The 17,025-nt window shown below is 47.0% G+C and overlaps 1 protein-coding gene across 4 annotated transcripts in view; it reads right to left on the reverse strand.

Moving 5' to 3' along the window:
• Positions 1-2,161: 2,161 nt before the first annotated feature.
• CALCRL (calcitonin receptor like receptor) overlaps positions 2,162-17,025 on the reverse strand; it is a 71,139-nt gene continuing 56,275 nt past the window's right edge. For all 4 annotated transcript variants that reach the window (XM_070421658.1, XM_070421660.1, XM_070421659.1 and 1 more), the window contains 6 exons: positions 16,494-16,647; positions 15,127-15,187; positions 14,977-15,043; positions 10,362-10,580; positions 10,060-10,101; positions 2,162-5,424 (listed from right to left, as the gene is read on the reverse strand). In XM_070421658.1, the coding sequence (XP_070277759.1) occupies positions 5,197-5,424; positions 10,060-10,101; positions 10,362-10,580; positions 14,977-15,043; positions 15,127-15,187; positions 16,494-16,647 (771 nt within the window). In that variant the 3' untranslated portion in view covers positions 2,162-5,196. The remainder of the gene's footprint in view (positions 5,425-10,059; positions 10,102-10,361; positions 10,581-14,976; positions 15,044-15,126; positions 15,188-16,493; positions 16,648-17,025) is intronic.

The raw sequence follows: 17,025 nt of genomic DNA on the forward strand, positions 1-17,025 counted from the left end.
GCGACTCCATTCTCCCCGGGGCTCGAGGAAAAGAATCCCATGGAAGTTGTGCAGTCTCTGTGGGGAGTCCTCTTGATCTGCGATGCTCCCCGTATTGTGCTTTCCACATGGGTGAGCCAACCCGTGTTGATTGAAATGGATTTGCTAATCGACTCTGCTCCAAGGCAAGCATGTCAAACTCAAAGGCTAACACGGGCCAAAAAAATGAGGCCTGTGGCTGGCCCACGGGCCGCGAGTTTGACATGCTTGCTCTAAGGTAACAGCTTAGCTCGATATTGTGAATTCAATGGCATTTGTTAATATGGAGCACATTTTGTGATATTTCACCAAATAACACATCTTCAGAGCTGACGGTGAATATACACACAGGGTAGCGTTGGCTCTGCATTTTCAAGCTTATTAATGTAAAGTAGGCCTCACAGAAACGTCATTGTCTCATCCGGAATGGGGTCTAGTAGGTTTCTGTGAGCCCTGAGATTAAAACGCTGTTGGCATGTGCATCATCAGTAACTCCAAGGGCCGGACCGGTGTGGCGTCAACCTAGGAATGAGGAGGTCACAGTTCAATTCTCGGTCAGGGCACACGCCCGGGGTGCAGGCTCCATCCCCAGTGTGGGGTGTGCGGGAGGCAGCTGATCCATGATTCTCTCTCACCACTGATATTTCTGTCTCTCTGTCTGTCTCTGAAATCAATAAATTATATTTAAAAAAATAACTACAGGGAAGTCCCTGGGTAAAGCAGGGAGAATAGGAGAAATAGAGCTGCCTTGCCTGTTGCGTGTCGGCTACCATAATGCACATGTCTGAGAAAGCAATGGTATGCAGAGTTTTAAAAACAGCCGTCTTAACAAACTTCCTCCCTTTCCCTCTACGTTTGGGTTGTACCTCCCCCCACCCTGTTTTTTCTTTCTCTCCACTTATATTTCATGAGTAAAATTGTGAAAGACTTTAAAATGGTTAAAAAATGGAAAAGATGGAAAGTGTCACTTCTGGTGCAGCCTCCCAGGCTACCTTTGTTTTGCGCTGTTTTTGGGGAAATTCTATCGCCGTGTGAGCGACAGAACAGGTCACGTCACACAGACAATTCCTCCCACGGACAGGCAGGTCCCTTCCTCCCACGGACGTGCAATTGGCTCTCGCTCCCGGTTAGAGCTCTTTCCCTTCCGCTGCCAGTCATTCCAGAATTCTTATCTGCCGGTGCCTGTGTGGTGTTTCTCATTCTCCTCTGATGGTAGTAACCTATTACTGGTTCCTTCATGGAGGGTGAATGGAGCAAAATATTTAATGTGTTTTCCTTTTATATTTGTGTGAGTCACATATATGCCCTCTTTAAAAAAGTATTTTAAAAGTATTCTTTTCCTTATTTTTTCTCTCTGCTTTTCACTACGAAATCACACAATCTCTCTATATAAAAGGCTAATATGCAAAGTGTCCCCTCGGGAGTTCAACTGTGAGACCGGAAGTTCGATCGCTCACTATGGTGTACACTGACCACCAGGGGTGGCACGGAACAGGGTGGGTGACCAGCAGCGGCAGTGGGCACTGAGGGAACGAGAGAAGGAGGAGGTGGGGAAGGGGGTGGTGGGGGGGAACCGTGTGGTGGTGGTGCGCAGGTGGGGAGGGAAGGAGGAGGTGGGGAGGCAGGGAGGCGGGGACCCTGATCAGCCCTGATCACTGGCCAGACTTAGGGACTATACCCTGCACAAATTTCATGCATTGGGCCTCTAGTGTAATTTAATGAAGAAAGGAGACAAATCCTTGCTCATTTTCCTCTTTATGGGCATCCTTTTCTTCCTTCCTTCCTTTCTTTCTTCCTTCCTTCCTTCCTTCCTTCCTTCCTTCCTTCCTTCCTTTCTTTCTTTCTTTCTTTCTTTCTTTCTTTCTTTCTTTCTTTCTTTCTTTCGTCTAGGAAGAAATTTGCATACATTGTAGTTTATTTGGAATTTTATTATCAAAAAAATCAAATTCATAACTTTTAAAAATAGAATTTGTGTAGTGATTTATGGGTTTATTGAAGACTTCAAAGAGGGTAATAGAGTTATAGTGAGGGATTCTAAGAAGTATTTCACTGATTGCTAAGAATTATGTTTATAAATTATATTATTCAGTACCACAGTAAACATGAGTGAAAATGATTTTTAACTCATAACTTTAATATTTTCATACAATCAAAGTAGAGAGATATACATTAAGCAGGCATAACATGAGTTGTTTTAATTGATCAAATATCTTGGGTATGTTTTACAGATAAAAGAAATGATGGTTTCTATTAGCAGACTAAAACCAAGAGAAAATTAAAATAAGTTCACATTTTAAAAAAGCATTAAGCAATAAATACAGCACTACAGCTACCACTAAATTACAGAACAGATATTTTATGAATAAATTCAGTAGAAAATAGCTTTAGAAAAGAAATGACAGATTGGCCTTTTCAAAAAATTACAATGTGACTTTCACAAGCACTTGCAGAAAAATAGCAGTCTACATTTCAAAAGTTAGAAATTCCCCAAATCATTTTTTAGACACCAAAAAAGTTTACTCTTAAAAATATCAATTATACCTTTTCTTTATGAGTAAGATGCAAAGGTGATCTTAATTAGCCATTCAGCTTTAGAGAAGTCTAATATTTAAAAATATTATCCCTAAAAAAATACAGGTACAAAATTAACACGGTTTAATTGAAAACTGTACAATAGCTAAATCCTGTACATAAAGGTAATCTGATCTAAAGTTAATAAGAGCACAATAAAAATATACTTGAAAATTGTAGAATAATTCAATATAATACTAGCTGATGATGTGACATTTTCTACTGTCATTTGTAGTTGAGACTGAACCGTTTATCTAGAAGAATGCTGAAATATGCAAACTGGGTCAGCGAAGAGTCTGGATCTGCCTTTGAATTATAAGTAGCTAAAAGTGAGCTAATTCAGAGGAATTTTTGTGTAATTAAGGCAGCGGTTTGTCCAGCACAGCCTGAGTTCCTTTTCTGAGAGCTTGCTGAGAAATCTGAACTAACCTGAACTAACTCAATAAAATCTGAACATATGTATGGGCACATTATAAAGGCATTGGCCAGCCCATTTAATGTGTTCATTCTTACTATTTAGATAATTATCCTGGAACATTTCAAATGATTTCTGAACTCACCATTATTGACTTAGAAAATGTCACATGATCAGCTAGCATTACCTTAAACACCCTCGGAAGACTAAGTCACCAGTTTAGTCCTTGTTAAGTGATTGACCCACTGTAGACACACACGACACCGTGGTGTCTCCTCCCCCAAATAGACTTTCACTGATTGATGCTTTTTGTCTGTCAGCCATTTCAGTAAAAAATAGAGAAACGGAATCCCACTTAAATGTCCCTTTGATTCATTAGCAACACTTTCCTCCATCTCAATTTGATTATTCCTTAGACACCTGACAGCAATTCCTCCTTATGCTATATTCAAATCTTTCACCGACTTGTGTCACCATCTATCGTAACTCTCTTAAAATATTAATATATTGTCTTTGATATACATTGCATTCCTATAGTTTTTAAAATAGCTTGCAACATTTCAAAAGCCATACACCTTCATATAGGATAAGTCAGGGAATTCATATCTTAGTGGGTTTAAACCCACAGGAGTAGTGAACCAGCATTTATTACAGTAGGAGTTGCTTACATATTCTGGATTAGAATGCAAGTTCATCGTCAACATAAAAAGAGAAATATGTCAAACATACCTGCTAAGGTATGAGACACCAAGTCAATATGTTTAAGAAAACAAGGGTCTTGAGTTTGTTTTTAATAAATATCTTCTATCTTATCAATATTTCTGTTGTCAAACTTCTGATGCTGGTATCTGGTTGTCTTTAATACATTTTATACAAATATAAAATTCCAGACTCTATTTTATAATAAAATCAGCCCAGACGCAGTATCAGATGTTAAGATGCATACATTGTGACATTATGTATTCGAGTTGAGGCTATAAAATAGAATAACAGAGTATTTACAAGCTCATCTTTCACAACATTTTTTTTATAAACTTCCAAGGAAATAAGAAACCCTTCATTGACATTCTTGATGTAAAATACTTGCTAATTTGTCTACACAGTAGAGATGGAAGGGGCAAGTCTTTATTTACAGATACAGGGAAACCAATACCCCCCATTCCTGTGGTCAGATAGGAAAGGAGCAAGACAGCAATGGAGCTGAGGAGGGTTTTGTAGTATCAACCAAGATGTCTCCCTAATGACACCAAAGTAGGGCTGCATGTCATACATACTATTTATGTATCCAGTCTCAAACACGGATATGACACAGGGTATAACGGGTGTCACCGCGAACGAGTACTGATAGGAATTCTGCTTGCTCGGGAAGGAGAGGGTAAGCCGACAGGAACAACAAGCTCTCCATCTGGTCCATGGGAAAGGGCAAGTACAGAAAAGACTAGCATACTCTCTGAACAACAAGAAGAATCAGCATCACCTGTGAACAGGGGAATACAGTGTTTCAATAAACAAATGGAAAGCTAATTTTCCCTCCAAGGCTGTAGGCCTTAAGTACGCCTTTTCAGGCAGCAGACGTAGGCTCGTGCCCAACACGTAGCTGAAATGCTACAGTTTCATTCATCTGTGAAGGCACGCAGTGTGCTAGGACTGGCCGGTTCCAGCCACCAGAATGGACGGTGGCCACCGCTTCCTAACGCCATGTTCAGTGATGTCAGGTTGGCAGCTTGAAACCAGCCACAGTAGGACTGTGACACCACAGAAGCTGGCAAACATTACTAACCAGGGCTTCTCCCACCCCCCATAGAGCTAGTTGTTAAACACTGATCAACAAGCGACTGAAGCCCGGCTGGCATGGCTCAGTGGTTGAGCATTGACCCAGGAACCAGGAGGTCACGGTTCAATTCCCAGTCAGGGCACATGCCTGGGTTGTGGGCTCGATCCCCAGTGTGGGGCGTGCAGGAGGCAGCCCATCAATGATTCTCTCTCATCATTAATGTTTCTGTGTCTTTCTCCCTCTACCTTCCTCTCTGAAATATATATATATATAAAACAAAAACCAAGTGACTGAATTCATAGGAGTGTTCTCTGTGGCAATCAAGAAATCCACTTTATACGGAAGTCTTCTGGTTATAAAGTCATGGATCTAAGTCCTTGAGCATAGAGTGGCACACTATGGTTGAACAGCCCTGTCCCTATTGTAAGATATAATCATTTAACTTCTCCGGCTTTAAGACCACATTCTCAATGTCCTGGATGCTTTTCCCATTTGAGTGCTCGCTGGAGAAGTCGTGGCTGTACGCCGTGCCGTCACTGATGGTTGACACTGTGTAGGACGCGCTGCGGAGGGCATCCGAGTGCGAAAAGCTGCTTCCAAACTGGATCTTATATTGATACCAGTTTCTCCTTAGAATCGCTTGAACCTGTCGATCAAGAGGAAACAGAAAGAACAAGAGCAGTCCACTTTTTGAAATGAAGATATTGTGTAATATCATAAGTTATATAGAAAGGCCTTTAAAAAAAGGGCATTAATATTAGTGAGTAATATTACCTTTTTCCTTTCTTTTTTTAAAAAATTACCTTTATTGTTGAAAGAATTGCAGATGTTCCATCTTCGTTCCCCACTGACCCCTCCACCTCCCACCAGCCCCCGACCAGGCCCTCACCACACTATTGCCTGTGTCCATGGGTAATGCTTAGAGGCATGTACGTTCGCTGGGTAATCTCTCTCCACCCACACACCCAACCCCGCTTTTTAAACTTAATTTAAAAAATTAAATTGAGTGAACCATCTTCATGTTAGGGAATCATTGCTCTTACTCTGCACTTGTAGATTTCATTAATATTTTCCTTTCCATGCCTTATTTTTTTAAGCTTTCATAATGAATATGAATGTATTGGTGTAAAACAAATAGTCAATACAGACGCCATTACAAACCTGTGTGTGCAACTTTGAAGTTTATAACAATATCTTTAGAAACAGAATGAGATGATGAATGAGAGTATAAAAGAAGAGGAACAAGAGATAAAAGAAAAAGGAGTACAGGGAATATAAATCATCATCATCATCATCATCATCATCTGCTTCATCATCATCATCTCCAGCAGCAGCAGCAACCTTTTACTGAGTGATTAGCATACGCCAGGGGTTGCGCTACATTCTGGGGGGGAGGGGGGAGGGGGGAAGAGCAGGGCTCCTGTCCGCATGGAGCTCACTCCCCGGAGGGAAAAAGTCCTGAACAGATAATTGCAGATGAGATGAGGATTGAGAAAAACTGGACAGGCAATACCATGGTGACTTTGGTTTTAACTGAGCATACGACACTGGTGTGATTTTCTTCAGACTGAGTCAGCGAGGGCCAGTGACTCACCTCCCCCTGGACACCCGGGGCCTCTCCAGGTGTCTGGGGAGAGAGGAGACGGGCTTGGGGGCCATCTGTTTCTTGTTATAAGTCTCTAAGCCACATTCCAGCGACCTGATCTGTGTCTTTTCAAAGCGTGCACAGCTTTGAACAGTCTCCCTTGCCCGGCCTGGCCTGGCTCAGTGGCTGAGCATCCACCTACAAACCAGGAGGTCACGGTTCCATTCCCGGTCAAGGGCACATGCCTGGGTTGTGGGCTTGATCCCCAGCGTGGGGCGTGCAAGAGGCAGCCCATCAACAATTCTCTCTCGTCATGGATGTTTCTCTCTCCCCCTCCCTCTCCCTTCCTCTCTGAGATATATATATACAGAGTCTTCCTCAAACTCCCCTATTCCTTGGCCCTTTGATTACTGCCTCAAAGAGAGTCTGAACATCTGATTTTCATGCTAATTCAAGACCCCTCGCTGTGTTTGTTACTAAGGGACGGACTGACTGAAGACAGTCACTATAGTTTCTGAGTGGAAGGAAGTAGAATGGAACTGAGTGCAAAATATTCTACTGAGTGTCACTAAGACACCGACAGGGAGTCATGCCTTAGCTAGGAGTGTAGTACTTAGAGTCTTAAAAAGGAAAGCTTAAACTCTAAAAGTCGAAACGGTTTTTGAACTGACTGTTTGCTCTTGAACTGCCTTGACTAAGATCAGCACCCTGGCTCCTGTCAGCAAACAAACACACAAACACACACACCATGGAAGTGAACAAGGAGCCTAATTAAAACCTATCGGCCTTCAGGCATCTGTTTGTGCGTAGTATTCTCCATAAAGGTGTGATGCTTTTCATTTGCCTCATTTAATACAATTTCAAAGTTATCTGGGTCATCACAACACTTGAGGGTAGTTTCCCACTTGGTTCTGGGTGGGTACCTTCAACAGGATGTGAAAGTGGCCACTTTTAATAAACTTTAAATAAGAAAAATTTAACAGGGAAAAGTAACAAGGAAAATTGCCATTGGACAGGAAGATAGCCTGATGTTATTAAAGATATTGAAATGTTTTTCATTGTTTTACATGTGTGTTATATAAATAGCCAGGCCAACTGCTTAGAATATTATATTACAACTCTATATACCCCTTAGCAGCTGATAAGGAACCAATGCTACACTCAACCTAAATCAATGAAAAGATATTTAATAAAAAATTCTACCCAGTTCTCATTACAGAAAATGGGCCCTGTTGTTCTCAATACAATTTATTGACCTTGTAAAAATAACTGCTCTCAAGTATGGTGGTTCTTCACTGTCCAGGGCCCTGCTGGTGGCGAGAGTTCCTGGTTTATGCAAACAGCGCACATCTTTGTCCCCATGGACGAGAGATAAGAGAGAGAATGTCGCCCGAGCACTTGTCAGGCCACAGTTACTTCACTAGTGAGAAAGACAAATGGACATTTTGCCTAAAACATAAAACACACAGCACGTGAGAGTAAAACCAGAGCAGAGATACGGAGCCAAAGCAAGCGATTCCACCTAACGGGGGGCACGAGAGGGAAACGATCCTCTGAGAATGATCGTAAGAAGTGCATGACGTCGTTGGACCCGCACACCATGAATCCGGAAGCTGGTTTCCATGTTGTGAGCGTGTGAGAGACGGAGAGAGACAATAAAGGCGGGGGATGGTGTTTCTCAAGAGGAGAATGAATCAGGCACAAGCAGGGTTACATCTTAAGAGACGAAGAGCATGGGACAGAAGTTGCAGATGGGAGGAACTGAAAGATTTGGCAACGGCTTGGCTCACGGGTTTTGTAAGATTGAAACTTTTCACTGCCAAAGGGTTCGCAATGTGAGGACGTGGCAGAAGATCAAAGCTGCGCCCCGTTTGCTTACTCAGACGGAGTGCAACTCGGCGCTGGCCAGGGGTGAGCCGGTCCCTGGGCGCTTTTTCTAAATTAAAGGGCCAATTTGAGATTTCACTCCAATATGATTAATATTTCCTTTTTTAAAATGTATTTTTGAAAATGGGCGACCTGACAAGTCTAGTAAGGAACCTGGCATGCACTGAGGGTGCACCCTGGTGCTGAAACTCTATGTTCCTCGCTTCCACTTATCCTCGGGGGCCCCGTGCGAGGAACTCGCTGTTATTTTTCTTCAGGGTTAGAGTGTTGGCCAAGGGACCCATCCAGAACCAAGTGGGATCTTTGGGGTTTAAATGCATTGCCACGCCCGTGCTTTTGTTCCATGCTGCCTCCTATCACCACATACTTCATTAATGATTACGTTTTGTACCTTTTCAATTTACCCTTTATAAAAAGCACACGTGTGTCTGCCGATGCAGAGGTACCTACTCATACTTAACACGTTCTTTGCGTGTTGTCCATACCCCTCTCATCTAAGTTTAATTGTAAAATCCCATGTAGGCAGTAAACAGAATTGTCTAATTCAGCTTAAGTGTGTAGTGGTACATAACAATTGCTACTTGAATGTTATTATCAAAAATGATTTATCTGTTTTTCTTGATTGGGTGTTCTGTCTTTACTTCTCACTGACTTTAGAAAACAGCACCTGGCCCTCCAGAGAGAAGAATCCGGGAAATACCACTTAGCGATGTGAAAGGTAGTCTCTACTGTCGGACAGTTCGACAGCCGTTAGGAGTAAGTCACTATATACAGCAGATGCCTCTGTTCACAAATTAAAACATGTCAATTTTAATTTAAAACTTAAACTTGAAGTTTTACTCTTTGCTAAGGGAAAGAAGAAAAATATTGAGCCAAAGAAAGCGATATCTAATTGTTTCTAAGACGCACATGACGGCCAGCATTGACTTGTCTGGTGGGAACGGTTCTCTAAGGTCATGCTAACTGCTTCCATCTGTTCTCCGTCTGAAGCTCCGTGATAAGCTCACAGTTACCGAGTGTCCCCGGCTCGCTCAGCTGCTGCCTGGGTTTCTAAACTTGGTCGCATGTTGCCAGAACCCTCCAGCAGGTTAAAATTTGTCAAGTGGATTAAAAACATACAGAGCTAGGCCAATGGAGTGCAAATGACTGTGCCTCACGCCATTCGTGGGCATGAGAAATCGAGCACCACCAGATTCTAGAACTCCTGAAACTCCTCCGTTAGCACAGACTTGGACGGAAATGCTGAAATGTCCAGGACTACATGGCTGTGTTTCAAATCACAGCACGCCAGCTCTCGCTGTCCGAATCCACTGCAGCTCCTCCTTATATAACCGAGAGTCTAATTTTTAGAAATGCTCTTGTATCTACCATAAAGCTGTTGCCAAACAACACATGTGGGCCAGGCAGGGAAAAACAAACAAACAAAACACAGAGAAAAGGGGAAAATAAAATGAGCCCATTCTCCTTCCTCTGAGAGGCTGTGCAGGTCCTGTGGGGTCTGGGAGGGGCTGGCCCGCACAGGTCTGCGTCCGGAGGAACAGGTCACTTCCAAAGGCAGGTCCCGGGCTCGGTAAGTAAGAGCCCCGGACGGAGTATCTCACCTTGAGGCCGACTCTGTCCCTGGCCTTGACCTCCCCAAATGGCCTGAGAAGAGACTCCATGGTGCTCTGTCCCGAGGGAAACACTATTGGAAATAGTTGTTCCTGGGAATTCGTAATTCTGTCTCATGGGGTTTTGTTTGTTTGTTATTTTTAAAGAAAAAAAAATGTTGTTCCTATGAACACATCAAAGGAATACCATCCACCATACCTCTCCATTAAAGAAGCAGAAGATTGTGGAGACCAGAAGACCCTGTAGGAGAAAAACAGAACAATCTGATTCCAAGCAGAAAAGATACGGTCCATGATTTAAAACCCGCTCACGGCCCGGGGGGTCAGAAATGAAACCTGTGGGTACAGTCAGCCCCACACCGACTAGGTGCCCCCCAGCCAGGGCGTGCCCTCCTGGGAACCCGCCTACTGCCCAGGTGGCCGCACCTCTGCGCCCCCCCCTACACTGCCCTCCCCCCCACAGCCCCCCCTGGACCCCCCGCCGCCCGGCAGGCCGCCCACCTGGTAGTGCATGAGGATGTTCATGATGTAGTCGTACACCTCCTCCACGGGCCTGCCCTCGGGGCGCCACGGGAGCAGCACAAACTGGATGCCCAGCAGCGGCACGAGGATGAGCGTGGCCCGCACGGCCTTCATGTAGAGGTGGGACTCCGCCTGGTGCGTGACCTTCAGCTTCGTGATGAGCACGCGCACGATGTTCAGCAGGAAGAAGAGGTTCACCTGGGAGAGAGCAGCACGGCGATGGGAATTCCCTCGCGTTTAAATAGCCACACACAACAAGTACCCAGATTTAGACGTTAGAACATGTGTTCTCTTTAGCTTCAAAATTGAACTTGAAGTTTTACTTTTAATAAATCTTTATTGTTGAAAGTATTACATAAGTTCCCTTTCCCCCCAAGCCCTTGCCACCCTCCATCTATGTCCATGGGCCATGCACATACGCACATGAGTTCTTGGGTTGATCTCTCCCCACCCACCCTCTCCTGCCTTCCCTCTGAGGTTTGACTGTCTGATCGATGTCTCCATGTCTCTGGCTCTATTTTTATTCATTAGTTTATGTTGTTCATGATATTCCATAAATGAGTGAGATCATGTGATATTTATCTTTCTCCGACTGGCTTATTTCGCTTAGCATAATGCTCTCCAGGTCCCTCCATGCTGTTGCAAATGGTAGGAGTTCCTTCTTTTTTACTGCAGCATAGTACCCCATGGTGTGGATGTACCACAGTTTTCTAATCCACTCATCTGCTGATGGGCACTTGGGCTGCTTCCAGATCTTAGCTATTGTAAATTGCGCTGCTATGAACCTAGGGGTGCATATGTCCTTTCTGATGGGTGTTTCTGAATTCTTGGGATCTACTCCTAGAAGTGGGATCACCAAAATCCAACACTCTTTTTTGATAAAAACTCGCAGCAAAGTGGGAATAAAGGGCTCGAACTTGAAGTTTGATCACATGCTAAGAGAAGGAAGTGAACTATAACGTAAGCAAAAGAGAGTGATCTCTCATCGTTTCCAAGATGCACATGGTTCCAATGTGGACGTTTGACGGGAGAAGCGGGGAGAAGGGTCTTGGCATTGTAACTGTTAGAGTATTTTCAGTGTCTGGGAATAGGACATGCTTTGTATTTCCGGAAGGTTGGTTTATTAATTTAACAAGTACGTCGACTTTAAAGGACGTAAATTTGAGAGAAGTAAAATGATGGTAGAGTTATTGTGGAGCACATTTCGTTGAGGGATAGTGGAGTGTTTTTCTCAGTTCATTTGCTTAGGTAATATTTTTTTTCAAAGTTTTATTTTGGTTCAAAAACTAAAGCTTTTAAATAGTCTCAACTCAAACAATGGAAAGACTTATTTTTAACAAGGTCTAGTTTTCATGTGCCTCTTCTGTATCAGTGTATCCATAGGCACGTTCCAAATATATATTGCACCATAACAGCCATTTTCATCTTCTTGGTTGATCCTTTCTGTCTTCTTTTATTTTTATATTTTTGTGATAATCCTCACACCTCCTCCAAAATAGAACTGTAATCCTTTTTATCTTTAGACTAGACTGAATCCCACATTTAAACTAGTTGATATTCAATCTATGTCATCCTAGAGATTTAAAAAAAAAATTGGCATCCACAGGGCTTTCTGTTACGTTAGTCACTTTCTGTAATTACATATTTACTGTGCGCTAATAATTTTCCCCAAGAGAAAACATTTTCGTTGAAATGGAGACGTAAAACTTCAAAAATATAGTGTGGCTAAGTTTCCCAGGAAATGGGCAGTTCTGCTGAAACATGCCCCCGCCCCCTGAGTATCACTTTATCTCTCTCCTATTCTGAGCCAAGTCCTATCTTCCCTTTTGTCTGTTTTCTCTGCCCACTCCCGCCTCCAGGGGCCACGGCCATGAACTCGAGGAGCCCGGGGCTCTGGTGCTGCTAGTGTGTGCTCCTCTGTCCCGTGTCCTCCCCCGAATTCACACCTGCGCTTGTCTTTTACAACCCGGACATTTCCCAATCGCATGCCCATGTGTGATCACTATCCGCACACTCAACACAAAACATAACGGTGGCACCTCACTTCCTGTAGAAAACAGCGAACAAGTAACAGACATTGGCGGACTGGAGGCATGTGTTAGGAAAATAACAGGGCATAAAAATATCCCACTCCTATCCTTAGCGAATTCAGTGGGACACGTGCTGCAGAAGATACGGCTCCCTGTCGTCCTGAGGGAGACGCGTCCGTGAGGAGCGAGCGGCTGCGGACCCGGGACTATCCCCTGATGACAATCCCGAGTGAGCCGCCAGCAGCTGTGAGGGTGACGGCTCAGCTGTTCGTCCCCCAGCCCCAGGCCCTTCCCAGCGCTCACGGCCGTTTTTAAGGTTCTGACCAAGTAGACATGACTACCAGCCCACAGAGAACAAGACAGTGCTGCCCCTCGTCTCCTTATGGATGCAGATTGCAGAATCGTCCTAGGCAAGGTCAGAAACGACAGGCAGCAGAAATGCTGCCACTTGGATGCCCACCGCAAGGACATTGCTAAATGGAAATGCCTCTCCAGGGCGGTAAGTCTGGTTTCAAGTGTGAAACTAGAAACTAAGTCATCCCACTTCACTTCCTGCCAATACATCCGCTTATTCTAAGTAACAACTAGAACAAGAATTTCACCTTTCGTGAGCTGTGCCCGACTCTCCTCTCTCTCGGAGCAACGCGGGGGAAGAGGAGACCTGCTACCATCACTCATCACGGCCACTCATCTGCAGGCACACGGGCGTTTGCCTGCCGCCTGCCCCCCTGGGGGCATGACAGGAAGGCAGGGAGTGGGGTGACTCAGCCGGGGGTGGCGGGAGGGTGCCTAGAAGCCACTGCTGCCCCGGAACAGCCGGCGATCGCTGAGCTGTGCACCCAGTGACCTCAATGTGTCTCGCTGACCCGAATTCAGAGTGTCTCCCGCAGCCTCCTTAGCGCGTCTCAGAAATGCTGAGCCACTCCGCCCGCACCCGCTCCGGAGGCCATGTGACAGCGGAGGCGGAAAGGAAGCCGGTGGTGGTTGAAATCTTATTTATCAAAAACCAAACACTCACACACACAACACTCACACATACACACACTCAAACATACACATACACACTCACACACACACACACACACACACTCACACACACACACTCACACACACACACACACACTCACACACACACACTCATACACACACACACTCACTCACACACACACATACACACACTCACACACTCACTCACACACACTCACACATACACACACTCAAACACTCACACACACACACACTCACACACACTCATACATACTCACACACACACACACACACTCACACACACACACACACACTCACACACACACTCATACATACACACACTCACACACACACACACACACACACACCCCTCATAGACACAGACAACATAGGGTCCTCAGCAGAGGGAAAGGGGGTAGGGGAGGCAGAAGGGGTGCAGGGGCATAAATGGTGATGGACAGAGACACGGCTTGGGTGGCAAGCGCACGGGACACTGTACAGATGCGGATTACAGACCTGCGCTCCTGAACCCTGTATGATTCTATTAACCAAGCCACTCCAGTAAGTGCAGCTTTAAAACGCTGTGTAAAGACACGTGACCATATGGACAATAGTGAGAGCCCCTCCCTAGACCTGGGACTTGACCTGGGTGTGTGCGGGCACGGAGCCTGAACGAACAGAGCGACCGGTCCCGGTAGAGAGACAGGCTCCCAGCTGCTCCTCGGCCCACAAGAGGAGCAACATTTCATGCAAAGGGTGCGGGTTCTCTCCCTTTTCACTGAGCAGCCTGGACTGGGTCCTGGTGGCCCCCCGCGCCTCCCTCTTGGGTGCAGCCGGCCTCCCAGGGTGGGGACTGGCAGCTGACCTGCCGCTGGGCCTGTGAGGGGGCTCCCCGGCTTCCCAGCCTCTTGGTGCAGGCAGTCCCCAGGCCCCCACCCCGGTGGCTGGGAGCTCCCGTGTCAGCCCTGCATGCGGCCCCCTGTGCGCTCCCCACACAGTCAGAGCCTCAGGCAGTCATTCCGCCCAGGAGCTTCCAAAGCGTGCCTGTGAGGTTCTGTGATGTTCCTGGCGCCCTGTTCCTCGCTCACACCTCTCATTTAGCCTGACCCAGCCTGTGAGGTCTTCCTCATCCCCGCCCCCCGCCCCCACCTAGCTTGTGAGGGTCCCCCCCACCCCAGCCTGTGAGGGTCCTTCCCCCGTGACCACAGCCAAGAAACAGAGTTGCAGGGATGAAGAGCAACACAAAGGGACCCTCCCAGGCCCCACCAGGCTGTGTCTGGCAGCGCCCGCCCCTCTGCCCGTGGCCCAGCTCCTCCCAGCCCGCCTCCCACCCAGCACCCTAGCAGCCCCTGCCTTCTCGCTGAGATAAGGGCTTCCCTCAGGGTCCCCAGGGCCTCCCCCCAAGAACAAGCTCCTTCCCCGCCGGCCCTGCTACGGCAGCAGCAGCCCTTCCACGCGCTCACTGGCCCCGCGTGGGGTCGGTGCCTGGACCTGCAGGTGCTGTGCCCCCCCACCCCCACCCCGAGAGGCTACAGCCGGACACAGACACGCGTGAGAGCAGGGGAGCCGCTACCCACCAGCAGGGCGGCGCAGATGGGGCCGTGGATGATGTAGAGCAGGTGCGTGTCCGAGCTGATCCAGCACCTGCGGGCGAACAGAGAGAGGGAAAGGGGTGAGGGTTTTGCTTCGCTTGGTCCCCAGAGAAGCCAGAAAGGGGGCGGTCTTACTTGTCGTTGTAGTACAGGCTCCTGCCCACGGCGTGCGTGCAGGCGGGGATCAGCGGGAACCCTGTGGGACAAAGACACACAGGCGGGTGGGTAGGCACCTCGCAGAGGGGGCACCTCCGTGCGGCGCGGCCCAGGGGCCCAGGGGCTCTCCAAGCACCGTCACGCCGCTCGGTTAGGGGTAAATGTGACGTCTGTGGCCAGGCAGTAAGCGTGCTAACTCAGCTACTCCTGGTTCCCAGGGTGGAGGGTGAGTGACTTTCCAACATGTGCCATCTGGGCCCATGGACCCGAGCCGAACGCCCGAATGCGCTGCCGCCCATGCCCAGGCCAGAGCGCAGGCCCGCAGCCCTGCGTTTTCCGTGGGAAGGGAGTGGCCGGCCGCGGGCAGGGTTTCGTGTGTGGGGACAGTGGGGACTGGTTGACTGACTGCACAGAGAAAAGAGGAAGAGGAAAGAGGCTGCATGTTCCACGAGTTTGCGTAGTGTGGGCATTCTAGATCAGATCTCCAAAGAAACGTTTTAAAAGGTGACCCGAATGTGCCAAAGCCGGATGTGTGCCTACACAGCTGCACTGGTCTGTCTATTGTCTGACTGGGTGCGTAGGGAGGTAAACAGAGAAGCAGATAGACAGGTAGGTGGGTAGGTAGGTGGGTAGAGAGATAACGTGCCATTCCAGTTATGTTTCTGGAAACTAGTCCTATTGAATTTGTTTTCAGCATTTCGTATTTCACATCATTCCTGTTATTCTTTTTAAATGCTAGAAGCGTATCATTGTCTGCTTTGTGAATGACACCATGTCAGGGGATTGTGTGGGGAAAAAAGATATTTTGCACGCTCGTATTCAAGAACTGATCCCTATACTCTCAGATAAAATGGCAATGTTGTTGTTTTTTAAGTAAACATTTTAAAAATGGAAGGTCAAAGCTAGCTAAGCCAGCATTCTTATTTTGCACATGGGGAAAAAGGAGACTCAGAGAAGTACAAACAGTGGATCCCAATTCATTGCCCTAATTCTGTTGTTTTAGTCCCCACGCGGGTAGCCAAGATCCACACTGGAATATTAAATGGGAAGGAAAGCTGTGCCTTTGCAGTTGTCTGGGGCCCCCGCACACAGTGAGCCAGCGCTGTTTTATTCAAATATCTGACTTCACTGCCCTCAGCACAGGTTCGTCACCTGGACGTCCTTAAAACGATGAATATTAAGTATGTTCAGATGACAAAGGAGCTACACCCTCTAAAGCAAGCATGTCAAACTCAAAGGCTGACACGGGCCAAATAAACGAGGCTCTTGGCCCGCGGGCCGTGAGTTTGACACACTTGCTCTACGGGACACATGAGGCAGTCGAGTGGGCAGCGGCGCGGCCTTACCCCAGCCGAGGACGTGGTACCACAGGAGGCGCTGCTTCTCGGCGAACACGGCCACCACGATGAGCGTGTGCAGGTACACGCCTTCGCAGAGCATCCAGAAGTAGTTGCAGCCCATCAGGTAGAGGTGCAGGAACTGGGACACCTTGCAGCCCACCTGGGCGAGGGGGGGGGGGAACAGCAGCGGCGAGGATGGTTGTGAGTTCACAGGGCGAGTCCCGCAGAGCTCGGTCATACAGAAACACGGGACGCCCTTCTCTACCCAAACCGCACACACAAATCATCCAGGTTTGCACAACGCCACCTTCATGCTCATCGAACAGCGCCTCTGGAGTCTTAGCCTTGACCCCAACGAGGCGCGATGGTGAGCTGCCACCGGGAGGTGCATGCCCTGACTCTCCTGCCTTTAGTGGGCGTGCATTTCCCGGTGTGTTTTATTGCTTATTTTTAAATCTTTATTGTTGAAAGGATTACAATGTCCCCTTTTCCCCCATTGAACTCTCCCCCCCCCCCCAGGCCTCATCACCCTATTGTC

This window comes from Myotis yumanensis, unplaced genomic scaffold, assembly GCF_028538775.1.
Source record: "Myotis yumanensis isolate MYYU_CA2020_CCGP unplaced genomic scaffold, mMyoYum1.0.hap1 SCAF_8, whole genome shotgun sequence".
NCBI lineage: Eukaryota > Metazoa > Chordata > Mammalia > Chiroptera > Vespertilionidae > Myotis > Myotis yumanensis.